The sequence below is a fragment of the Embiotoca jacksoni genome, unplaced genomic scaffold (assembly GCF_022577435.1).
Source record: "Embiotoca jacksoni isolate LCO1_2020_lvr unplaced genomic scaffold, fEmbJac1.0.p SCAF_4, whole genome shotgun sequence".
Lineage (NCBI taxonomy): Eukaryota > Metazoa > Chordata > Actinopteri > Embiotocidae > Embiotoca > Embiotoca jacksoni.
This window is the reverse complement of record NW_027185392.1, coordinates 22,069,724-22,096,535: the sequence shown is the minus strand read 5'-3', so window position 1 is coordinate 22,096,535 and position 26,812 is coordinate 22,069,724. Positions and strand designations below refer to the sequence as shown.

General features: G+C 38.8%; 1 protein-coding gene across 1 annotated transcript in view; it reads right to left on the bottom strand.

Moving 5' to 3' along the window:
- gpr179 (G protein-coupled receptor 179) overlaps positions 1 to 17,707 on the bottom strand; it is a 34,428-nt gene extending 16,721 nt beyond the window's left edge. Inside the window, exons 1-5 of the mRNA XM_069167679.1 lie at positions 16,167 to 17,707; positions 14,481 to 14,589; positions 6,692 to 6,788; positions 4,942 to 5,162; positions 1,681 to 1,749 (exon numbers count right to left, since the gene is read on the bottom strand). Coding sequence (XP_069023780.1) covers positions 1,681 to 1,749; positions 4,942 to 5,162; positions 6,692 to 6,788; positions 14,481 to 14,589; positions 16,167 to 17,065 — 1,395 coding nt within the window. The 5' untranslated portion in view covers positions 17,066 to 17,707. The remainder of the gene's footprint in view (positions 1 to 1,680; positions 1,750 to 4,941; positions 5,163 to 6,691; positions 6,789 to 14,480; positions 14,590 to 16,166) is intronic.
- Between the last annotated feature and the right edge of the window lie 9,105 nt (positions 17,708 to 26,812).

Below are 26,812 nucleotides of genomic sequence, written 5' to 3'. Positions count from 1 at the left end.
TGAAGATATTTTATACAAACCTAATTGAAATGAGCCGATGTCAGAAATTAGCCAGAAGAGTTGCAAGTTGTTGTTCATTTCTGTAGACGCTGGACACTGACATGTGCCTCTGTGTCTCAGCAAAGAGAGAGCAGCAGACTGTCGCAGCGGTCTAAGCGGGATGGTTCGGTGAGTAGCTGTGTGCACACAACTTGTGTCTGTTAGAAGCCTTCATCAACACGGATATTGACACAATTACTCTGATGATACTTGTACTCGATAGAAATACATTATCCATACCGGATACTCGTTTCAGCCGAGTTTTTGTCTCATCCCTGGTCACCGTAACCTCCAAGCTTTGACCAACTAAATGAAGCCAAATGAACATTTGTGCCAAATTTGAAGACATTTGTTGTGGGTATTCTCCAGATATTATGCTCACAAGTATAGGTCAATATGAGGTGACCTTATCAAGGTCACTTGACCTTTGACCATCAAAATTAAATCAGTTTATCCTTGAGTCCAAGTGAATGTTTGTGCCACATTTGAAGAGATTCCTTTGGGCTGTTAATGAGATATTGCATTCACAGTGTGAGACGGATTGAACTCACAATGACCTTTACGTTTGACCAACAAAATCGTATCATTTAATCCTGAAGTCAAAGTTAATGTTTGTGCCACATTTGGAGAAACTTCTTAAGGGGTTCCTGAAATATTGAGTTCACGAGAAATGAGTGAGCAGATTGGACTGATGTGAAGTCATGCCAGCCTTAGCCGTTTAAAATATATTCACTGCATCCATGATTCCAAGTGAACATTTGTGACAAATTTGATGCAGGTCTCTCAAGGTAATTTGCAGATTTGGATTGCTTTATATCTAAAAAAAAGAAATGTGTTATTGTAGGTTAAGATAAGACTTTATTGAGCCAAAGGAGAACATTTACAAGCAAGCCATCCGTATGTTTAAATTAAGTATATTTAATTAACTATTTTCACAGCTACAATCTTAATATGATTAAAGTTTGAAATTTGAATTCAGCGTATTGTATGCAGTATTTCTACATTATGGTTTTAGGATTTTAATCTTAGTAAAAGATCAGAATACTCCTTCCATTGCTAATCATAAGATAAATATATAATGTCTTTATCATGATGATCACTTAATTTTTTTTAAATTACATTGTGACCGGCAAGCATTTCAGCACATTAACGTTTTTACACACAAACACGCACATGAAGTTAAGCTAAATCAGTGATTAGTAATGTGCAGTCCAGTGCCAGCACTGCACGCGCTGAATCAATGCGCAGGAATGAGCTCCCACCAAATGACGCTTTCAGATAGGTGGACACAAAAATCACAGCCGGCCTGCATTAGAGGCTTTTTAATTGGTAAAATGATTCTAAAGATTGATTGATAATCTATGACCGGAGCACCAGAGCACAGGGAAGTTATTAAAACTGCAGATTGTGTACCCACCCGACCCATCACACACACGCACACACACACACACACACACACACACACACACACACACACACACACACACACACACACACACACACACACACACACAGACAGAAACCATTCACCCTCTCACAGATCGTCCATTATAATATAATCCGGGCGCTATGCTGTGCAGTGATCTGTAAAGAGCTCTAATCTGTGACGCTCTCAGCCAGCCGGCTCGGGCAGAAACTCACGGGGAAGTAGAGGAGCAGAGAGCCAAACAAGATGATCTCCAGCAGCAGGAGGCCTGACGCGCGGATCCTCTGAAGGTGGAGGAAGGGGTGGAGAAAAACATTAATTAGAAGCAGTAGCCCAAAGCATTCAATTTTCAAGTATGATTTACTACAAATATGTTATTCTTCACATTCCTGCTGGCTATCTTCTGGAGCCCAGAATACATTTTTAGATCAATGTGTTACATCCCAAGCAAAGGGTCACAGTCCAACCCAGTGTCAGGACCGGTTAAATAAAGATCAATAACAATAAAGATTCTTTGTTGGTTCTGAAAAACTGATACAGGATCAGGTTTTAAATAGGTCTTTAGACTTTTGACCAGATTCAAAACAGACCTTTCAAAAACCTACTTGTACCTAATGTACATAATATGTTTTTTATAAAGACATGAGAATAGTTTGAACCTGACCTGAGCAAAAATGCAGTCAGCTCCAACACATCAAAAAGACCAGTTATACACCATAAATAGTCCAGTTTCTAGTATCCACCAGAGCCATACAGACAGAGAGTCACGTCATCTCTGTTCACTTGAGTGGACCAATTTCTTTTATAGCAATGGCGAATCATGGAGCCTTTCAGTAGTTCCCGGAAATTAGCATCAGATACCAGCAGCGCAATAGATTTGAAGCAGAGTAGACTGTTTGTGAAGCAATTTTAACAGGTAAGATGTTTAAAGAACCAGATTTTATATAATCTGCATACCTTAATCAAATGAACATGTGCATTAGACCTATGTTTGTAGATTATTACCTTTCAAATTAGTATATTTAAAAAACTTAACAGATAACAGATTGATGCTAGGCTACCTACTAGATAGAGTTATTAATACATATTGTTAACCACAACCAGCCTATCAATTGTATGTCAGTTTGTCATTGTGTCATTTCATCCAACATTGTGGATTACTGTGGAAGAAAAAGACTCCAAAACTAGATTTTTTTGGGGGAGGTGAGGGGAGTAAATTCTTAGTTCATATAAAGCTGGGATGTGTGAAGGGTGGAGGTGATGAAGTGAGGATAATCACTTGGTACTAAGTACAATAAAATTAACATAACAGTAAGAAGCAAGACAGCTATTTTTGTGATACACATTGATATGGATTTACAGTGCATTTTAGACACTTTTAAACAGTTTGAAAACGTAACTTCTCAGTTGAATTTTTTTCAGGCTCTGTAAACCTGTTGACCATTACTTGTCTGCAGATCATCTCGTTTTAGGATTAAAAATGAAAGGGAAGCTCAGGGGGCAACATGAGACTGAAAAACACAAGGCAAGTTTGTAATTAGTCAATAATTTTGAAAAAAAAAAACATATTTTAGGCTAAACAGGGAATCATACTAAATACTGAAAGTATTACACAGTAATTATTATGTACTTATTAGTAATAAAATTAAAAATGTATTATTCTACAACATCTACAGTCATTAGATTATGTTAGTGTATATTAGAAATCTAATGAAGGAAAACTGAGTGCTAATGGATCACGTTAACTTTTAAATAAGCCAGCTTTAGGTTTCACTCTAAATGTATAATATACTTTTTATAAGCATGTTGTAGTGATGCTGCATGTCAGGAGTGACAACCGATAAAGACTTACCACTTTTGGTCTGCCTCAGAATGTGCCTGAAGACTTTAACATGGGAATGAAAGACCACCACTCTTTTCCTAAGGCATTTCCTGTCCAAGCCTGAATAGGTATGTCTGACCCTTTCTTTGTCATTTTCTGCCTCTCTCTCTTTCTCTTTTCGTACAAAAACCTCAGATGGATTCAACAGAGCCAAAAGTTTTCCTACAATGAGAAACCCTGCACCCTGAATCTTGACTTCCTGGGTTTTGCATGCCTTTCACAGTTCCTTTTTTTTCTTTAATAACCAAACATTAAACTTCCAAATGAAAAAGTGTAGATGCATTGTTTAAATATGATTACCTCACACTTTTTTTGTTGCTTTAATCTTTAGTTATTGTAAGATTGCAAGTGCCGCTTAGAGTCAACCATTTTCACCTCTGCGTCAGTTGATTGGACATCCTCAAGCGAAGGGCAAAGACAAACTGCTTGACAAGCTTATTTATGTTTCTGTTTATTAAAGCTTTATTTAATAAATTGAATAAATAAGTGCATAGTAAAAAAAACAATAGATCTCTATCTGTGTATTAACATAAGTGTGTTTTAATGTGTCCTTGTCTGGATGTGTTTTATTTTATTCTTTTTAATGGCAGAATTCTGCACATACAAGCCTAACACAAACTGACTATTGGGAAAAGGAAAGGGAAAAATGGGAGAAAAAAATGCGAGAAAATGAATTTTGAAACATTACTTACCCTCCCTACAAGTTTAAAATTCAAACCAACAAACTACAGAAATACAAACTTCAACAGCCCTTGTCCATCAAAGCGTTTTTTACTGAGTACAGCATATTTTTTAAATTGTTTTAATAAACGGCAGCAAAATTTATGAAGTGCTGTGCGTTTATTCTGCACTCAGTGCTGACCGTTTGGGGATTTTTTTTTGGTCAGCGGGTGTTGAAAAATGGCAATGCTGCTCTCGTCACTGTCACCAACCATCCAATCACAGTGAAGGCGAGGCGGGACAAAGGCAACACTGGATGCTGATTTGTCTGCCCCTCAGAGTGGCAGTGCAAATGCTAATATGAGACAACTAGAGTGTATTCACAATGAAGAAAACTGAAGCTGTGAGCTACTGTTGGCGCACCCAGGCTAAGTTTTAGCGGCTTCTGTAGTCGACTGATTTAATTGAGGAGTTCTCAACCACGAGAGGTTAGCCCCCACAGGGGTCACAAAATCAATTTAAAATGGGCTATAAGGTGGTTAATGCAAGAAGAAAGAGCTAATATTCTTCAATTTAGATGAACTTTTTCCAACTTTTTTCAAAACAGCCTTTTTTTTTTTTTTTACCTCCTTGGCCATGAAATGAAAGAAAATAGGTTTAGCTCACAAAAGGGTGTTTTTTAAGCTCTCTAGATTTAATTTCATTTCTGAATCTTTTTTCTTAAAAAACACCAAACCAAAATGTATTTACCCTTGGTGTGACATCAGTGATTATGATTATGATAAAAAGGACACTTCTGCAAAATAAACATGGCATCATTTTTAACATAATGCACATTGCATGATGGCTCACTGCGGAGGACAGCTTTATAGTTGTTCTTCCATCTAAACTCCATCCATACGATGTCCCCGCTGAGCCTAAAGGCCTGACTTACCCGGTTCCGACGATGCTGGTAGGCCACCAGCATGCTGACAAAGATGAGGAGCATGAATACTCCCTGTACGGCCAACACGCCACCCCTAAGAAGCCAGTCCTCCTGCACCCAGCATGGTGCGCCGTCCTGACAGCTCTTACAGCCCGGCCAGCATGGAAGACAGATGGGCATGTTCGGGTAACACGTACCGCTGCCATCACTCCCGTTCACAGAGGCTCCATCTTCATCACACACAGACACATGCATCCACACAAAGTGAGGACCTTGTATACAAATTAGCTCTGCCTATAGCACTTACAACAGTTTACAAATTCTGGAACAAGACAGCTGTCATATAGGCTGATTTGATGTCTATTAAGGATTTGTTTTCACTTATGTTGCCATGTGCACTGTGTCTGTGTCGACTGAACATGTGACAAAACATTTTGACTGTAGGTTCTGCTTGTTGTCCTGAGGACAAATGTATATACCGCCCAAAAGGGGCCTTCTACAATATATGAGTATTCTGTCAGATTTCTACAGCAAAGGATGTCGCTGCAGGATGTCATGCAAAATGACAGTCAAATGACAGGGAGTGCAACAAGATTATAAAAGTTTAAGGTTGAATTGACACCTGACAAATGTATTATTTGGTGAGCAAATGAAGACAAGCTGATTGCCAAAATAATTTGGTCAAAACTGAAGTAGGCTAGCCTGGTGCGAACCAGAGCCTAATTTAACTCCGTGAATATATAGGTCTGGGCAGCTTCCATGAAGAATCGTTTGCAGTTGTTCCATCCTACTTGCCATAGACCTCCGGTTAATTTTAACCAATCAGCATGCACTGATTATAACTATAACTTTAACCCACCGCTGCAACTACCTATGGTCCTTTTCTAACAAAGCGTTTTTTCCTGAGCACAGCATATTTTTGAAATAGTTTTAATGAACACCAACAGTTTGACGCGGTGCTGAGCGTTTATTCTGCACTGTGCGGCGATTTTTTTCTGGTCAATGACAGTTGGAAAAATATTAGCACTGCGCTCATCACTGTCCCCAGCCATCCAATCACAGTGAAGGAGGGGCGGGACAGACGCGGTTAACCACAGACACTGCTCGCTGATCCTTCCGTCCTTCAAAATGGCTGTGCCCCCCAAACTGAAAAAGCTCATGGTTGGAGGCTGAAAACAAATATCTGGTAACCAATATTCACTATTCCCATCAGTCTTTGTCAATCAATTGCTTAGAAATCTTTCTTTTGCTGTTAAACACTTGTTGTGTTCCAAATGGGGTACTCGTGTACTAACACTCACTATTTTAAGTACAGAAATTCAGTGTGCGACAAGACCCGGATGAGGCACGTAAAACGGTCCAAAAGATGAGTCTGAAACACTTTCCACCCTAAACGGTCACCATCTTGACTACGTAGGGAAGGGGTGGGACCACCAATGTAAAGAATTTTTAAATGCCCGCATCTGAGGACGCTGCAGCTGTATAAACAACTGCTTATCTTTCATTAAATATCACCATGCTCCTGTTGGAAAAAAGCCATCAGTCTGTTTATTGAGTGTGTTAAACAGAGGGCACAACAACAGATTCATCTCGGGGTAAAATAATAAAGCCCTACAGATATGTTGGTGATCCATTTGCATGGTCAGTACAAAAAAAAGTACTGCATACAGAGTCGTGACCTGGACCAGACGTTTAGGCAGTAACCCTGGAAGATCCTCTCTCAGTTACTGAACATGCTGCGGACAGACTTTTGACTTACCTGAGTCCTGAATGGATATCTCCGGGTTGTAGTATCCCTCTTTACAGCGGCAGCAGTACTGACCCAGTTGAAAGCCCCGGCCTGGGATTGGTATGCACTGCAAGAAACAAACACTGATTAGTTTTTCAGTCTTCATTTTTTAAGTTTTTATAATTTCTGTCATTTCTTTGTTTGTTTTTTAAAGATGATATTAGTCGTCATAAGTTTTTTTATATTTTAAAATGATTTAAATATGCTGCATATACTCTGTTCCTCTCCTTAATTGACTTTCTTTTCTGCACTGTTTCAATGATTTTACATTTTACTTCACACACAATAAAAACATAGCATCACCACATTTTGAAAAGACACGATTTATATTGTTTTTTATTTATTACAGCTTACAAACCCAAAGCTGTAATAAATAAAAAAATAATATTAATCGCTAATAAATAATTTACTATTGCTTTATTGAAATATAGCCATAAGTAAGAAAGGTTTTGTGTTGTCCTTGATCCTTGAGACTTTGCTTGTCTTTTTAGCCCTGTAATGATTTACAAGGTCATCTTTTATTGACTGTCTAACCACCTATCTTCGGGTGCACACTTATTATTATTGACTAGTCTTTGATCTGCGTGCAAAACTTAAAACTATATATCCATATAAAACTATAGCACCCACTTACACACAGGCCCACTTAAGAACTTCCAAGTTACCATGAACATGTATCATTTACCATTTAACAGCTCTACTTTAGGCTCCAAATCCACAATTTTCTTTTTACTACATAGTGCAAATAATTACAAAATGTCAGTGAAGATAAATTTTGTGCACAAACATTGTTAAATTAATCATCACAGGGGAAAATGTGATAATTTAATGTAATATTGCCAAGCCATACAAAACATTGCATGAATATAAAGCAGACATGGGGGCAGAATTAACATGCATTGAACAATCATGTTTAAATGAACAGAAAATAGGAAACAAAGAGCCAAGAGAACCAAACAAACACCTATTTTAGCAAACCAAAACAAGACCGACAGTACGAAGGTCCCAGGTTAAAATAATGTTGAACTGTATGGTATGAAGCAGCAGCACTTTTTAGTCTGGCTTTGACGCTAACAGCACATGAATGAACAGAGATTAAACACAGGGGCATGTTACTCTCTCTCACTCTGTCTCCTCTGATGTTAGCTTAAATTTAGCCAGTCTGGACACACACGCACTTACGCGCGTGTGCACACACACACACACACACACACACACACACACACACACACACACACACACACACACACACACACACACACACACACACACACACACACACACACACACACACACACACACACTAATAGAGTTGTGTTTCCACCAGTTCATAGGACATTACATTGACTTACATTCATTTCCTGAAGACTTATCTGAACCCATAATCATAGCCACCACTCCTATAAACTGAGCATTTACCCTATGCTTCACATAAACCTAATCTCGAAACAAGTCTTCATATTCAAATTTAATGAATTATGGCGACTTGCTTTTTGTTCCCATAAGGGATCTAGGTCCCCACAATGTGAATGTGTAAACAGATTAATGTCCCCACAATATGAGTAATACAAGTACACACATACACACACGCATGCTTGGATGCTCTGTGTGTTAAGCTAAGTTAAAAGCTAAATGGATACATAATGCCTCCACTGAGAGCATTATCCTTTTCTAGAGAAATCCTGTTCCCCAGCACTCACACACACACACACACACACACACACACACACACACACACACACACACACACACACACACACACACACACACACACACACACACACACACACACACACACACACACACACACACAGACATTGGCCTCACATATGTATATAAAAACTCACAACCCCCTTATCAGATGCTCAAAGACCTAATGGCATGGGCCATGGGCTGAACATTAATGTAATATGGATTATACAAAGAAGTCAACTTAATTCTCTTCATGGTCACATCTCAATTCAACAGAAAGTTGTAGAATGTCAGTGGACTCCCTCATCTGTCATGTTTACCATAAAACTACAGGTTGCAGCTCCCTGGCTGGCTCAAAGCATGTTATTTACATAGGAGTAGCTTTACACTTGATCCCTCATAATTATTATGTATTATATACAGTACTGGGTCTGATTGCACCTTAAATGCTATTCAGTGTTCACTTAATCTCTGTTTATATGCCATAAGTCTTCCACAGTAATTGTACTTGCGAAACACATTTTCAACCTTTGCAGGGGTGAAAACAACAGCTATATGATGCTAAGTATTGAAGCATCATTAATGATTTTATATTGTGGGTAGGTTGGGGTTGATAGAAGTTGAGAATGTGTCAGGTTATATTAGTGTTGGGGCAAATCAAACTTAAATTGGAAAGCCCCTTAGATAGTAAGCAGGTTTAAAAGTTTTGACTCAAACATTCAACTGAAACAGGCTTGATCTGCAATTAACTCACAAATCTAAAGAAGGGCAAATATTCAGAGGGTTTATTAACACCCATATATACATTCAGGTTTTCATTTACCCCCTAATTCTCACCAAGCCTCTCTGTAAGAACAGAATATGAAAATATCCAAATTGTCCGAATATGTACTAATTTGCATTGTGTAGTCAAAAATGTCTCTATTTGTCCCGTCTCGGCTAACTTACTTCTAATTTGTCACTCTATTCTCTTTTCTAGTTCTTCCCGTGATTACAGTTACTGCACATGTACAGTGACTTGGTCAAAATATACACATTTTACAATAACTGTTTTTTAAAGGATTTTGTGGCATCTAGTGGTGAGTGTGTAAGATTTAAACCAACTTCAACATTCTCTTTTTCCAAGAATGTAAGCTACTCTTCTGTGGATGTTAAACTTGCAAAAACACAAAAGAACGTACGTGTGAACGTACTTTTGTGTCTTTTTTTTAATGAGCTTTTAAGTAAAATATATATGAACTAAGAATAAAATTATTTGGATTGCAAACAAATTCTACCTAAAAGTTTTGTTGGTTTTCCCTACAGTGCTGTGTATGACTTGGCTGTAAAAGACATGTCTAACAAAACTACAATTCTATTTCCAATAAAGTTGGGATGCTGTGTAAAATGTAATTGAAAACAGACAGTGATGATTTGCAAATCAATTAAACCCATATTTAATTTAAAATACAACAAAGACAACATATGCAAAGAATATGCTCATTTTGAATTTGATGGCAGCAACACATTTAAAAAAAAAGTTGGGACAGGGGCATGTTTACCACTGTTTTGCATCAGCTCTGACTCTGTAAAGGTTTGGGAACTGAGGAGACTAGTTGCTGGAGTTTTGAAAGTTACATGTTGTCCCAGTCTTGCCTGATACAGGATTTCAGCTGCTAAACAGTTGGGCTCTTCTTTGTTGTATTTTTCATTTAATGATGCGCCAAATGTTTTTAATAGGACTCTTCGACTATGGAGCCATTCTACTGTAGTAAATGCAGAATGCGGTTTGACATTGTCTTGCTGAAATAAGCAACACCTTTCCTAATATTATATTGTTCAGCATGAATGGTGCCTTCACAGATGTGCAAGCTATGCTATGTGCATTTATGCACCCCCATTCCATCACTGTGGCTGGCATTTGATTGGTGCTGATAGCAAGCTGGATGGTCCCTATAGGATATTATATAGTTGATTATCCACACTAATATAAGTGCACTGAAATGGTAAATCTCTCTGGGAATATGATCATTATGAGTAACTACTGAAAGAAAAACAAAAAAACAGAGTCAAGTTTTCATATTGGCATATATTTACCAACATATCTGCCCACCCCCGATATGTCTGTGATGGGTAAATATCGGTTGATAAAACCGGCCAGCTGTTATATCATACATAACATTTTATTCATCATGATTGCATATTTAGATTTATTTTTCAAGATTAAAAAAAAATGCTATAACTCAACACTTTGCCTTCACTCTGTATGTGCGGATCTATGAATATGCAAATAGTCCCTACCTCTACCTCCACCCACAACTGCTGTATTGAGTTAGCAGCTCGATGATAGGGACAGGATTGGTTCCTATGTGATGTATGAAACTCTAGTTTTCTAAATCCATGTTTTTAAGATTATCATTGGTGCACTGCAGTGGAAATGCTCAGGCGTTACGTTGACTATTTATTTCACTTATTATATGTCTTCTAGTACATAAAAACACCAAATGGACATGTTAATAAAAACTTGATTTTCACTTGAGGGGGTCTTTAAGAAATGAGATAAAGCAGACAGGACAGAATACGTAGGACAGAAGAAAAGGATGACCCAGTACATGCTCTACACAGCCAATGGGCTTGAATCCTCTAAGCCAGGTAAGATAGGAGGGGACAATGGGTTCCATGTGGATTTAGGGATTTTTGGGAGTGTTCTTCTCTTGTGTTTCACAGACCTCTATGAATGTGGTGCATAAAGGGGAAGTATGTCAGCAGGCTGGATTATCGCCATAATCCATCAGATCATCCCGCCACCCAGCACAGCCATCTTTAGATAGATGGCGGAGATGAGCAGTAGAGGATTGGGTTTGGACAGATAGGTTGCCAGGGAAAAGGGAAACTGAAGCCGAAGTGGATGGGGGAGCAGACAGAAAAGTGGAAATGTGAATGGGTGAAAGCATGAGCAAAGGATAAAAGGCAAAAATGAAGTAATGAGCACAGACAGACAGGGCTTAAACCATTTTGCGAGGTCGAAAGTAGTTTAGAGTGTGCTTGTGTGATGAAATTAAAAGTGAGACCATGAGTTAGACAATTTAAACAGCCAACATGATGACTGCAGCTGAAGTCAGAGTTTACTATATGCTGTCTTGCTGCCACGCTGTAAAACATACAGTAAGTTAATGGAATCAGGTCATTCTTTTTGATTAACGTACAATATATTTCAGGTTAATTCAATTTAAAATGTATGGTTTTTATTCTCAGATACTGCAAAACTTATAAATCTGACCTCTACAGAATTTGAGTCTTCTGACATGAAATGCTGAGTGAACTGCTGAAATTCACTCATTAAACAAAGTTTTTATCGAAACCAAACTGCTGCCTATGTGACCAATCATAAACATGCACAAGTGTACTGACAAAATAATTTCTGACTTTCAAACAAGCAATTCACTGCTGTCAAACTAGAACAGCAAAGCTGCTGTCTGGTCCTGTTAATGCAGTGTTTATTCAAAACCAGATTACTTTGTAAAGTAATGAAAAAATAAAATAAAATTATGGATAATAAAACAATATAATTGTAGATTAAATACTATATTATACAAGTGTAGAATAGAGAGGAAAATGCAATAACCAATTATTTTGCACAATGTCAGCATACAAATGTCCATAAGTGGTCTTTTGAGTGTGCATAGATTTTGTTCTTAACAAATCCCAAATAAGAAAACATTGGTGAATGCCAGAATCTAAGTAAAAACTGCATAAGTAAGTAGGAAGACATTTATTCTTAAGAATGGTTGCTGAATGAGGTCCATTATTCTTAATTGTTGCACTATTTCTCACGCAGTCTTTCAGAGTGGTGAACCTCTCACCACCTTCAATGCTGAGACACACTGCCTCTTTATACCCAATAATATTACTGATCTGTTGCCAGTTAATCGAATTAGTTATCAACACAATTTTCAAAAATGTCTCAACATTTTCAAAAATGTTTTTGCCATCAAATTCATAATGATCATATATTTTTCATAAAACATAAACATTTCTCAGTTTGTTGTCTTTAGTCTATTTTGAATTAAATATGGGTTTAAATTATTTTCAAATCATTCCATTCTGTTTTTATTTCCACTTTAAATAGTGTCCCATTGTTATTTTTGATAATGGGGTTATACAAGTGGTATACAAAGTACCTGGTTTCAAAAGGATTAAATTACATTTGTGGAAGAAGTAGCACAGAAACTGTTTCACAAGTTCATGATGGAAAAATTTGTGGGAATGGAAGAGGCCTAAAGGTACATTAATGATGAAAAAAAAACAAAAAAACTATGCTTGTTGCCTTGTAGTTCAGATGTTATGAGCAAACGCTAGTAAGTGCCTGTATCTGTACTAACAGCTCTGTGACGGTGTACTTACAATGGGTAAAGCAGGATTAACACTAGAACGCGAAAATGTTCACAACAAAAATGCTAAAGTGCCAATGTGTTGAAAGTAATGTTTACCTGTTGCCATCATAGTTTACTTTAATAACATGCTAACAAAGACTAAAGTAGGTTTGCAGGCATTGTTTTTTTGAAAAGTATGTCAGTATGTAACGTGTATTCCTTTTTATAGCAATCCATTTAATATTGTTTTAGATATTTTACAAATGCCCCCAAAACTTAACCCTGACCAAAAATGTCTACCTGCCACTCAGGCTACAAAAATGCATCATCCAGAATGAATCCTCTCAAAAACATGAATGTCTGTGCAAAATTGTATGGTAATCCATCCAGTTGATATTGAGGTGTTTTACTTGTTAAGAATTTGATCTATGAGTGACACCAGATGAAAGCTCAAGGGATCACCAAATTTTTTTTGTAATGCATCATCTGGGGATCTTTAAAGATCATCTCCAATGAAAATTTAGTTTTTAACCTTGTTAACATGCCCATGTTTGTTTTTTGTATATGCCAGAAGACAAATGAAATCATTCTGTCATTGCCATCGATGAACAATTTCACTTTGGAAGCGCAGTGTACCATTGACAGTGTCAAAAACACAAACTAAGATAGACAGGTTTTCATGTTACATGAATTGGGAACCAATCCGGTGAATTTATGGGGTGGGGCTTTCAATATCACTGTGCTGCCAGTTCAAACTTCAGGCAAGCAGTGGGGGTGGGTGGAGATAAAGGCAGTGACTACGGCTCAGATGGTATGAGGGTTGCCCAATAATCGAAAGGTTGGCAGATTGATCCGGCAATAAACTGAACCCTGAATTGCTCCTGATGGCAAGCCAGCACTTTGCATGGCAGCTCTGCACCATTGGAGTGTGAAGGTATGTGAATGTATTTCTGATGGTGAGCACCTGGCATGGCACCATTAATGTTTGAATGGGTGAACGGGAAGCAGTGTAAAGCACTTTGAGACCAGTAAGGTGATAAAGTGCTATTTAAGTGCAAACCATTCACTATTACATATTCATAGATCTACACATACTGAAAGCAAAGGTACAGTTAAATCTAAGCCACTTTAAAAGTATTTGGGGATTTTTTTTTTTTTTCCTGGAAAAAACTTCTTAATATGTAATTTTGATAAACAGAGATTAGGTTGTAGGGGTTTAATCAATGAGAAGAGAGGACATGTAATATCTGTTGTCCTACCAAGTTCATTGTAATCCATTCAATAGTAGAAATTTCAAGCTTGATCATAATGATGAATGGATGAATGGATTGGATCAACACTGCCATAGAGCCCCATCACAAGTGAGGCTAAAAATGTAAAGCTGTCATTAAACAACTACCTGTTGGCAAAATTGGATTCCTATGTGAATCAAAAGTGGCCACTTGTTTAGTGGTCTGTTGACTTATTTTCCACCAAATTTTGTAGAAATCATTTTAATAGATTTTAAGATATTCTAACAAATAAATGACTAAAATCATAACTTCCTTGACAAAGGTAATAAACCAGCTATTTTAGACTTTTATTGCCAATCATTCATTCTTCTGTGTGGAGTTTGTTTATTTATATACGAAAGACACAAGTAAAAAAAAAAAAAAAGGTCAACTTTTTAACCCCAGCCCAGTGGTAGTTTTATCCCTGGCCTTAATTGTGTTTACCTCCATGGTGGTGCGATTGCATTGGTGAGTATCAGCAAACCAGCCATCCCCTGTTGCACACTGGTCCAAGTCGATGTCTTGAATGTTGACATCCACACGGATCACACCTCTAATATAGGACACATGCACACACACAGACGGGGGAGGGTCACAGATGTATGTCAGCTTAAAGAAACAAGAGTGGCCCCAAATATCAACCTCATTAGAATAATCAATTTTCTTCTTTTGCAACTTCATATATATCCTTGCCTTTGAGCAGATTCCCTTTAAAATCGTAAAACATTTTTTTATCAAACTTTTTTCCAGAGCACTGGAGGAAAGGTCTGAGAGGTCAACACAAAACTAAACATGCAGGGTAAATACAAATACTCCTGCTTTTAGTTTCAAAGCTTCTGCCCTTTTTAGTGACAAACAGGTGGATATTCATATTCACAATCATTCTGAAGTGTTATACTGTTTTATTGGCAGTAAAGGCAAAAGAATTTACTCTAGCTTCAAAAAATGGAGATGATTCTGTAACATTGTCTACGCACAGCGACCATAAGGTGAATCAGGTCTTTGCAAAACCAAGAGTCTCAGAGCTTTTTGAACTGTTTGAATGCTCTCAGAAAAGACAGTAAAACGTTTTGCACTCAAATAACTGAGAAAGCTCCAGTCCAGGCTTGGTTGCAACTTCCAACAGAATGGGCAATATTTGTGAGGTCTGAATCCAGACCTTTTTCATAACCAGGGCATCAGCAACTGTTTTTCACCCAGGAGACTAGTGTTTGAGTTTGTGAAAAAGCAAAAGCCAATGTGAGTTTCTTTTTAGTAACATAAAAAGTTACTTACATAACGTAACATATTAAATCATATTGAATTCAATTGTATTTGTATAGCACCATATCACAACAAAAGTAATCTTAGGTTAATTAACATAGAAGGGTCCTAACAACATAACTTTACAACACGGAAGAAAGAAACCCAACAATTTAATGATTCCCACGAGCGACAGTTGGAAAGGAAAACTCCCTTTTAACAGGAAGAAAAAGCTCTGAAAAAAGAAACGGCTCAGAGGTGGAGAGCAGAGACATAACGTAAGTAACTTGCATGATGAAGATAACTGTACTTTTGGAAAATTACTTATTTGGACTTCAAACTAAATCTTTTATGAAAACCTCATCGCATGGTTTTTGGTGGCTAAACCTTAGGCCCTGTGTGTATGTAAGAGATGCCAAAGAGAACCTTGTACGTAAGATGCCACCAGGCTGTGACACAACAACAGTTTTTGACTCCCTGGGATAAGAGCGGGTTGGTTCATAGTGACCCATTCTGATTCCTGGTATGAATATGTGAATATTCAAATAAATATTGTCCATACATAACTTTTTAATTGCATTTCATGATTGGTTTTCATAATGTACATCTTGTGTTAGAAGACGTCATTAGTTCAGCGTATTGGCAGCTCATCACAAACACACAGCCTACTTAAGATGTCACCAGCGACCAAAAGGAACCAATGACCTCCCAAAATTTTTAACATGTTAACTTTCCAACCTACTATTTGATATATTTGAATGGAACCAAACACACTGTCAACATTAGCATGACACCCTGTTGTGTTTGTATTTGATATTTATTTTGCAAAAAAAATCTGTGTTAGTGTTGTTGCTTGCATTGTGTCCGTATGTGTATGCAAGCCCTGACCTGAACTCTGGCGTCAGGTCGGGTTTGAGGCCATAGAAGGAGGTGGACAGGGTGAGCATCCAGCCTGGCACGAATCGTCCATCCTTACAGTCCAGAAAGGGGGCGCTATCCCAGCGTACCCCACTGCGGTTGGTCACATAGCTGTCGCCCTGGCCCCACTTGGGTGTGTCCAAGGTGTTGAGGTCATTTAGGAGCACCCTCTTGGACAAGGTTGCCATTGGTTGGTTGGACTCCGGGAATTTAAATCCTCTAAACCAGCTGTCATCGGGGGCTGGGGCGGGCGGGTGTAGGCTCTCCCAGGCTTTAGACAAGTCCTGGAGGATGATAGTCTGCACCTTGGCCATTGGGTTGCGGGTGGCGCGGAGCACCAGTTGCGGCACTGGGGCAGATGGGTCAGCGTCAAAGGTGAGGAAGGCTCCCTGGATGAGCACGTCAGCCTCCAAAAGGGCGCGGACCAAGGCATGGTACCACTCCATATCCTCCTGCACCGTGCTCTCCCGTAGGTCACTGGCCTGGAATATCATATTGAGGAAGTTGGCAGTATTGGCCAGTGCATCCAGAGATGGCCTTAGGGCTGCAATGAAAGTGATTGGCAGGGGTCCGGTCTGCCCAGGGGAGCTATATGCACGTGAACAGCGGGCCATTTCCAAAGTGGAAGGGTCTCCGGTGTACAGGAAGGTCTCTGCCGGTGACCAGTCATCCTCCTCTGTGGGACCTTCTGAAAGTGCCACCACGGATCCAGAAGGCTCTGTGGGGCTGGAGTAAATTTCTGTATTTCTTGTACTATTTGTAAAAGTGTCGGTACTGTTGGTCATCTCCCCTGTGACTCCTGATGGAAAGTCTGGAGTCACCTGCGCTCTCAGGAGGGACGGGAGCAGAAGAAGCCAAACAAGACCCATCCTATTTACTCAGGAGAAGAAAAAGAGGAGGAATGGAGGAGGTCACACCAACAGTTTTTGGTCCTAATTCCTTGGAGGAGATATAATCGTCACATTTTGGCAAAGGTTTGGATTTCCCTTATGGATTTCTTCATCTTCACATTTGCGAGGCACTCTAGCAGTAGCGGCAGCAGGTGTCCGGGAGGAGCGCTGCCACTCTATCTGTTCTCACTCACACTTGGAGCGCACAGTTCCATCTGTGCGCCGCACAGACCCATGCATGCATTTGTCTGAACTTATCAACATGTTCTCATTTGAAGATATTATTCAACCTGCATGTCCTCGTTGGTGCCGGTAGAAAGATGTGACTGATGAGGGGAGCAATCCCCGCATCCCCGTTGACCGTCCAATATTCCCAACGTAGGGTCCCGCTCAGAATCCGTTTTCGTGTTGTAGCCTGTAGTCGTCAGAGCAAATAAAACGCAGTGTGTGCCGACCTGAGGTGGAGGAGGAGGACAAAGAGGGAAAAGCCTCAAAGTTAGGGGAACACCATGTCAGGTGGAAGGAGGAGGAAGACTGCAGAGATGGAGGGATAAAGAGAGATGATCAGTTCTACTTTGTTTCTATCTACTTCTTTTTTCTTCCTGTCTCCCGCTCCGCCAATATGATGTTCCAAAGAGCATCCAGTCCATCTGATGTAGGCTTGTGATGCTCGTCCAAACCCCCACCCCTCTCTCCATTCCCTCTTCCCCTCCCCTACCCTCCCTTCATTCACCCTGTGACTCCCTCCTCATATCGACAGGGACGCTCACCAGCGCTGAAAGGTGATGAGAGTGGTACATCTGCTGTGTGTGTTCGTGTGTGAGTGTTCACAGAGGAGAGGATGATGCAGTCTATCAGTGATGAGGGTTAAGCTGCTGCATTTGGGCATCCATCAAGAGTCTCCGCTGGATGGATGGATTAACCCCTCCTACACAGGGAGAGCAGAGAGGATGCTCTTTAGCTGCACAAGGACATACACAGACACACACTGCAGAACATAGACAAATTCTAATATTACATGTGAAAACAAGAGATTTGTTTCCAGGTATTTGCAACGTCAGGGAATTCCCCGCTTGTGTGTGTGTGTGTGTGTGTGTGTGTGTGTGTGTGTGTGTGTGTGTGTGTACGCACAAGCAAAACTCTGTTGTTATCATTGTGTTTGTTTGTGCACCAAAGTCTGGATGAGACGCTGCATGAAAAGCCTTAGAATAAAAGGGAAAAAAGAGAGACACATGCTGGGAGGAGTGATGCAGGCAAGAATCCTTGTTTTGGTCACCATGGCAACCAGTCTCCGAGAATCCCACACACACATGCCCTGGGACTTCACTGCAGAGCAGCAAAGGTGCTGCAGTTAAGCCTGAGGCAGACAATAAGGATAAGTCAGTGAGTGTGGGATTGTGTGAGTTTGTGTCACCTGTTCATGTTTGTGGTGTAATCATGTTCCTGTCTGTTGTTGTGTAGCTATCACAAAAAAACATGTAAACAAGGATGAAAAGATGCTGTTAGTAAAACACACCATGAGTCACTCTTGCCTTTCGTTAGTTATGTTATTAACTGTACTATGCACACACAAGTGCCCATCAAGTACCACTGCATTGGTAAAACACGTGAGACTTAAACAAATATTTTCTTATATTGAAGAACTCCTTCTTTGGTCCAATAAGTGAAAATAAAAACACAATTAGAGTCCCAATAATGGCACTTAAAGCATAATACACTGTGCATACTGAAGTGTAATAAAACAAATCCCTTATTGTCAAAGACCTGTTGTAAATTCAAGTCACCTTCAGGTTTCTTATCAAATACTGTTGGCATACTACACATGATACCACCTACCAGGATGTGCACACACTGACCAGTGCTTGTCTCTGAAAGTCATATTTAGACTAAGATACTTGTAAAATCCATCTTTAAAACCTTCTTAAGCTTAAAAGTCGTTTCCCACTTAAAGTAAATAAAATATAGGCCAGCTTATGTGGCTATGTCTCAAAACAGTGAAATTGCTCAAGCTTCTATACCGCTACATTCTGGGGTATATACATACACACGTGTTCCAGACCGTTGAAGACTGGGCTGATGAAATGGCTGTGAAGATGCTCTAAGGACCCGAACCACAGTTTTTTGTAATTTTTTGTTGATTTTTAAGACTCAATAATTTTAGTCTTCTCACTTAATATGAGTCTGTTGGAATTTTCCACACAGAAATGTAAAAAGACAATTTGCAGTTTATGGAGAGCTGTGAGTAATTTCTTAATGAACACCGTTCATGTGCAGAGACTGTGTGGAGCTTCCTGAAGTCTTGTCTTCACATTAAGGTTGCCAGGTTTGGTCCCATACGTTTGTACAGAGATGAGTGGACTAGCCATCTGGCAACCCACACTAAAAGATGGTGAGCAGAAGTGTCATTGTATGAATACTGTTGAAATGAAGGGTGATGTTTTGATTCGGATCCACATGAGGCTGAATTATTAAGGCTTATATGGGGACTATTTAGTGGAAATGCTGTTTCAAAGTAATTTAATTATAAATTGAGCAACTTTCTGAGGCAAAACTAAGGATTAATCAAGACCCAAAATAGGTGAGGAATCCTTTGTCTTGCAGAGTAAACAAAGCAATACAAGACCAAAAAATTAGACCAGAGCAAACAAATTAAAGAAAGACAAAAAAATTACATCACTTCATGAGACACGAGTAAATGTAAGCTAAGATATAAGAAGGAAAAGATAAACAAGGTAAGAAAAAAAAAACCTAAAACTGAGGGGTGAGTGATGTTAATGTTGCTGACCTTTGACCCTCCAGGCTGCATGCATCAATATTCAGTGCAGCAGGGCAGGTTGTTAGTTTGATTACTCCACATAAACATCAGATATGAACAAACCCAGTCTTCATCTCTGTGGCTTACATATAAACACACACACACACACACACACACACACACACACACACACACACACACACACACACACACACACACACACAAAGTATGGATTAATGGCCTTTCATCCACTCTCACATTATTGTCAACACTTAGCAGCAGCAGCGCCTCCATCACTGCTGAATGGTCTGCAGCGCCATCTGTCTGCCTTAAAACATCAATGCAACACTTCTGTGTTATTACTGGCAGTTTAGACCAGTGGTGGGCAATTCATTTTCCCAAAGGGCCTGAGGAGAAACTGGGACTGTTGTGGCAGAACTCAATTTTGCTCAATATTAATTTTATCTCTTTATAAATAGCAGTAAATTGTATGGTTTATATTAGCTGCTACTGGTAGTAGTAGATGTTACAATCAGGCTATTAAAATGTGGTGCAAGCATTTTAAAAACGTTAACATTATATCACTATTCAATCAACATTCACAAAAAAGATTTTGAAAATGAGCATATTTTTGCAGTATTTCAAAGACCAGCATTAAATTAACTTTATACAAAAATGTAATAAGTGCTATTGATATTTTGTTTGTAGTGTAATTACCTCATTTTCTGTTTTTCAGTTATTTGTTTTTGTTCAGTGAGAGAAGGGTTAGGTATTTTCGGTTGTTTGTTTGAATTCCAAAAAACAAAGTGCAAATAAAATTGGATCCTTTAAGTTCCTCGGATTTGGTTCCTACCGCCCATTGACAGGTCTCATTTTGCCTCAATTTCAAACAATACACAAACAACATACTTTTACAACATATACAGTAACTTCAAAAAAAAATTCAGCACACACACACTGTTATGTGCTTCCCTCGCGCGAGGTCAGCAGCGATAACTGTGCTTCCGTCAGTTTCATGGCTTCATTAGCCGCCAGCGGTGGAGGCTAAACAGCTCCTAACAATGACCATAATTAATTCACATCATACAAAACGTTGTTATCCTGACTCGTTTTTACTTTGCTATGTTCCGTAATGTAAATTACACACAATTCTGGGACACAACTTGGTTAACAACACTCGATATCTCTTGGGAACCTCAAAATGTCGTACTTTGCTCCAAATCTTGTCTGCCTCATGCACCTGCCTCAGCGGCAGGGTCTCCGGTAGGTCAGTGCGTGATTCAGAGTGGGAGGGGTGGCAAAGGGCTCTACCACTAGCTCGCGTGGTGAGACGTCTTGGTGAGACGTTTAGGGAACATCTGTAAATTGGGGTACTGAACATTACCTGGGTTACACATGCATGATGTACACTTATTTACGTGTGATTCCTAATTTACCATTGACCTCACACGGCCGGTCAGGGACAGCCAAAGGACCGGATGTGGCCCGGGGGCCGTACAATGCCCAGATCTGGTTTATGTTTCAGACTGTGACTGTGTTACCAAATGGAGTAGGCCTCCTTCCCTTAGTACACAATCATATAGTACTCTTACACTTACTTAAATTTTGATTTTGTCTCAAACACTGCCGTTGTGCACTTACTGAAATAACATTAGTATTATTTGAATGCCTGCTTTAATTATTTTATCCAGAAATTAACTTGTTTCCATGCCTACTGTTTAATGCGCACAACAAACGTAATGATGGCTTCTTGCCAACAGCAGTATGCAGTCGGACACAGACACGTCATCCACCAAGCAGTTACTGTGAACTTGTTACCTTGCTGATGTTATCATTTAGTTTAATTCATTGTTGTGCCTACAGCCCCACAGAGCCATTACCATGGCTGTAGACTGTTAAAACTACTATACCCTCGGATATTTTTGTTTTGGATATTAACAGAGGGATCTCATGGCTCGACTTTTAGGGTTCAAGGCAGAACCCTATTGTTTTTATCTGATTATTATTATTATTATTATATATATATATATATATATATATATATATATATATATATATATATATATATGCATATATAATGATTATATTATTGTCTGCTGCCGCAGCTTAAAGTCCCGTGGGCTGGAATGAGCTAGAAACATGAAACTTTGCACAATAACTGGAAATGATGTGCGCTACTTGCTGAAGAAAGATGGCCTAAATTGGCCAGCTGGTGGCCCGATAACTGGTTTAAAAAGTCAATTTTTGAAAGGCCACGGCCTTTGGATTGACTTGAAATTTTACACACAGGTCAATCTCAATGTGCTCCACAAAAAAGCCTCTTCGACCATAAAGGTAAATGGTCTGCACTTGTATCGCGATATATAATGTTATCGGTCTCAAAGCACTATTATACTGTTTCCCATTCACCCATTCACGCACCCATTCACACACTAATAAGACTGAGCTGCCATGCAAGGTGCCCGCCATCAAGAGTACATTCACAGACATTTACACACCAATGGTACGCCATCGGGAGCAATTTGAAATTCAGTGTCTTGCACAGGGGCACTTAGGCTTGTGGACAAAAGGAACCAGGGTCGAACTACCAACCTTCCAATTAGTGGGAAACCCGCTCTACCATTAGCAGGAAATTGGCTATATCTCGTTAATGATTTGTCCAACCATCATAAATCTTGGTAGATATATTCAGACCAAGTGTGCAAAGAGGCCTACAAAAGCATTTTAAGCTTGACCTTTAGGCGGCGCCACAAATGTGACAAGTTTATATTTCATTATTGGCTGAACGGATTTGCACGAAATCCAATTTGAATGATCTAAGGCAGGGGTCTTCAATGTTTGTCAGGCCAAGGACCCCAAAACTGATAGAGAGATGAAGCAGGGACCCCCTACTATATATATTGTATAAAATAGTGTTTTATATTAAACTGGAGGAGTGCAGGAGGCTTGGAGGGACAGGTCAAGGCTCCCCTGCAGTACCTTCGCGGACCCACTAAGGGTCGCGGACCCCGTGTTGAAGACCTCTGATCTAAGGTCATGACTTAGATGATGGTGAAAATTGTGTAACGATAGAAATAAAGTGGGTGAGGCCTATCACTGGAAATCCTAAATTCCATTCCTAAAAAAAAATCTAAAGAAATCACCCGTACATCCTACTGAGCGAAATAAATGTAAACACATTCACTGATAGTAGATATTAAAAAAAAAATGTAACAGGCACTGCACTAGTAATTACAATTGGCCAAATGGTGGCACTATAGTTAACAGTAAAAAAAAAAAAAGCTCTGTTGTTTGTAGCTTTACTTTCAGCTAAATTAGCTGCTTCCATCTGTTGAGCGCAAAAGAGCTTGAGCCTGCAAACTGCCCGATTGTGGCTATATTTATTTTACAGTTTTGGGCATTGACATGCAAACACACGTTCGTGGTACATTTGTTTGTAAGTCTGTGATATGAGTGTTTTGCTGTTCAATAAGCTATTACAACCCTAATTACTAGAAATTACACGTATGCATTACTTTCTTGATGCATCGTTGAAAACACAATTGGTTAGAATATTCATTAGCAATGTTTTTTGAATGTATATTGTTTAGGATGGATGGCTGGCGTTTAAAGCGCATAAATCTTGACCAGGCACAAGTATTCACTTCAGACTAATTTCTGTGGGTTAGGCAACAAAAGCAAAGTGTTTAATCTTACTGGACCTCCTAGCTCATTATTTCATTGTCACACTGGTACCTTAAACAACATGCCATTGCAGATCTCTGCTCTGTTTTAACATGAATGCTGAGGCAGCAATGGAAAACCTTGCTTCAAAACATAAATAAAATAATGATATGTCATATTCCTTTCCTCTCAAATTGTTTTTTACATTTTATGTCTCCACTTTTCTACAGTTCTGTTGTAATTGTAATCTTTTTGACCTGTTACTCTGTTTCTTTCATTTCTTTCTTTTTTTGCGCTCTTCTCCCCTCGTGAACATCCTGCCATTATGATTCACATAGTACTTCCACATTGACATAATTATTTTAAAAAAAACAGCTATATTTGCTAATCACACATTTGAAATTAGTAGACTGCAACTTGTCATTTTCCTACAGTTATGATTGTTTTGTGCCTTTTTAACCACCAGAAAAAAACAGACATATTTTTGTGGACTTGAAATGCAATATTATACTTCATATTTTCTTTGCAGTTAAACCAAATATAGATTTATCTCCATTTATGAGATCAACGTTTGCCAGGCACATTTTGTGTTATTCAGTTCTGTGTTTTTTTCCTTTTAGACTAAAGTTAAACATTGTAAACTGTGTGTATCTGGGGAGAACTTTATGTGTGAAATTACAGTATTCTGATAATGAATCTAAATCAGCAGATACCTGAGAGAGAGCCGGGTGGAACTATTTCCCCTCCCAACATCTCATTAGATGTGTCAAATAATTACTGATGACAAGAAACCAGTAAGAAATCAAGTCAAGTTGAATTTTACTTGCGAACATTAAAAATAATTTCTTTCTGAATATGTCTTAATTGTTTCTGTTTTTAACTCACCTAGTTAACAGGAAGAGAACTCATGAGCAGCATCTGCTTTTTTCTATTTCGGATTTGACTGACATATTTGCTTGATCAACACCAAGTGAATCTGATTCAGAGAAATTCTGCAAAGCAGATATTTTAATTTGTCAAAGCAATGTAATAGGGTTGCTTTTCCATAACATTGGGTTGCAAGAGACATACAGAAAACGTAATAAAGGGTGGAGACAGATTGAAAAGGCTCTTACAAAGAGAGTCATTTTGGATCGACACATTCAAAGCTATGCAGTACCCTAGTATGAATGGAGAACTTAATTTGTCCCCTTTTCTGCAACTGTCTCTTTATGTATTGTTTTTTTTGGGCATCTGGGTCCTTTTAAAATTGTATTTGCCATTTTGTGTGTAGTGCAAACTTATATTAACAGACTTTAAGACTTCTGATGAATATTTGTGTTTGGCTTTCTTGTCCTGAGATTATGTATTGTGTTTTGTTGGGATGGTTCTCTCATCATATGACTCTACCTGCATCTGACTGCTTATTGGTCCATATTGATCTCAGAATCAATATGGAAACAGCCCCAAAACAGCCTTATTGTACTTGCCCTGATAAAGGCCTTAATGGCTGAAATGCGTGTGCATGTTTTTAATTGTAATTAAATAGCCATGAGATAATACAAGCTTTTTAAATGTATACACTATTAAGTGCCTCAGATTTCTTCAACTCAAATCAGTAACATGAATGGGTATAAAAAGAGCATCCCAGAGAGCCAGGGTCTCTCAGCAGTGAAAATGGGGAGCGGTTTACCACTCCGTGGGCAAGTGGTGCAACAATTTAAGAATAATGTTTTTCAACATGACATAAAATGTGGAGTTTTATCATCAATGGTACTTAAAATCATTAAGGGATTCAGAGAATCCAGAGAAATCTCTGTATGCAAAGGACAAAGCTGAAAACCAATGTTAAATGGATGGATCTTCAGGCCCTCAAGCTGCACTGCATTTAAAACAGACATCACTCTGTAGTGGAAATCGCTGTATTGTCTCAGAAACACATCTAAAAAAAACAAAAAACATTGTCTGTGAACAGTTTCTCACTGCATCCACAAGTGCAGGTTAAAACTCTACCAATGTTCCAGAAACACCACAGCCCTATTTGTGCCACATCTCATTTAAGCTGGACTGAGGCATGGAAACTGTCCTGTGATCTGTGTATACATTTTTTATATTCTTTCTAAGAAAGCATGGACACCGCATTCTGTGGGCTAAACAGGAGAGAGACCACCAGGCTTGTTATCAGCGGACAATTCAAAAGCCAGTAACCTTGATGGTATGTGCATTAGCGCACATGGCATGGGTAGCTTGCACATCTGGGAAGGAATGAACGATATATGCAGGTTTTGGAGCAACATATGCTGCCATCCTGACAACGTCTTTTTCAGGGAAGGCTTTGCTTATTTCAGCAAGACAATGCCAAACCACATTTTGCACCTAATTCAACAACATGGTTGCATAGTAGAACAGTTAATGTGCTAAACTGGCCTGCAGTCCAGACCTGTCACCCTTTGAATACATGTGGCACTTAAGAAATGCGACTGAGAACACCCCAAACTGTTGAGCAGCTAAAATCTTGTATCAGGCAAGAATGGGACAACATTTCATTTTCAAAGGTCCAGCAACTGGTCTCCTCAGTTCCCAAATGTTTACAGAGTGTTGTTAAAAGAAAAGTTGTTGCAACACAGTGATAAACAGGCCCCCTTTTTGAAACGTGTTGCTGGCATCAAACTCAAAATGAGCATATATTTCCCAAGAATACACAAATATTTTAAGAATACAATTTCTCAGTTTCAACATTTGATTTGTTGTCTTTTTTCTATTTTTAAATTCATATGACTTACAAATCATAATCTGTTTTTATTTGACACAGCATCACAGTTAGTTTGGAATAACCCTTATCTAGTAAACAAACACTGATTTGTAGCAGCTTTGTGAGGGACAAGCTAAAAAAAATATTCAATTTTAGATTAGAAAACATTTTTGTGGTGTTTTAGAGAGCAATGACCAACAACGACATGTCATTTGGTTTACAGGACCTATTGTCAGAGCCTAATTGTTGTCCATAACTTTCAAATTGCCCAATCCTAGATTATTCTTGCTTTCTTGTAAAAAGTGTGTCCAGTCCAAGATAACCCTAATGCCAAAACAATCAGGGTAACTCTTCCAGACTTGAAAAAGCTCACTGCAGAGCCAAAAAATAATAATAATAATAATAATAATTCAACGGTTTTCATAGGCTGAGAGAGCTGATCATGACGAATCAACTGATTGTCATTTGTCGAAAATGTATGAAGAGCAGCTTTAATAGATGCAGTATTAGCCCTGACCCCTCTCCATTTTTTAAAATGGAAATAACCTATTGATACCAATTCTAATTCAATGGCAAA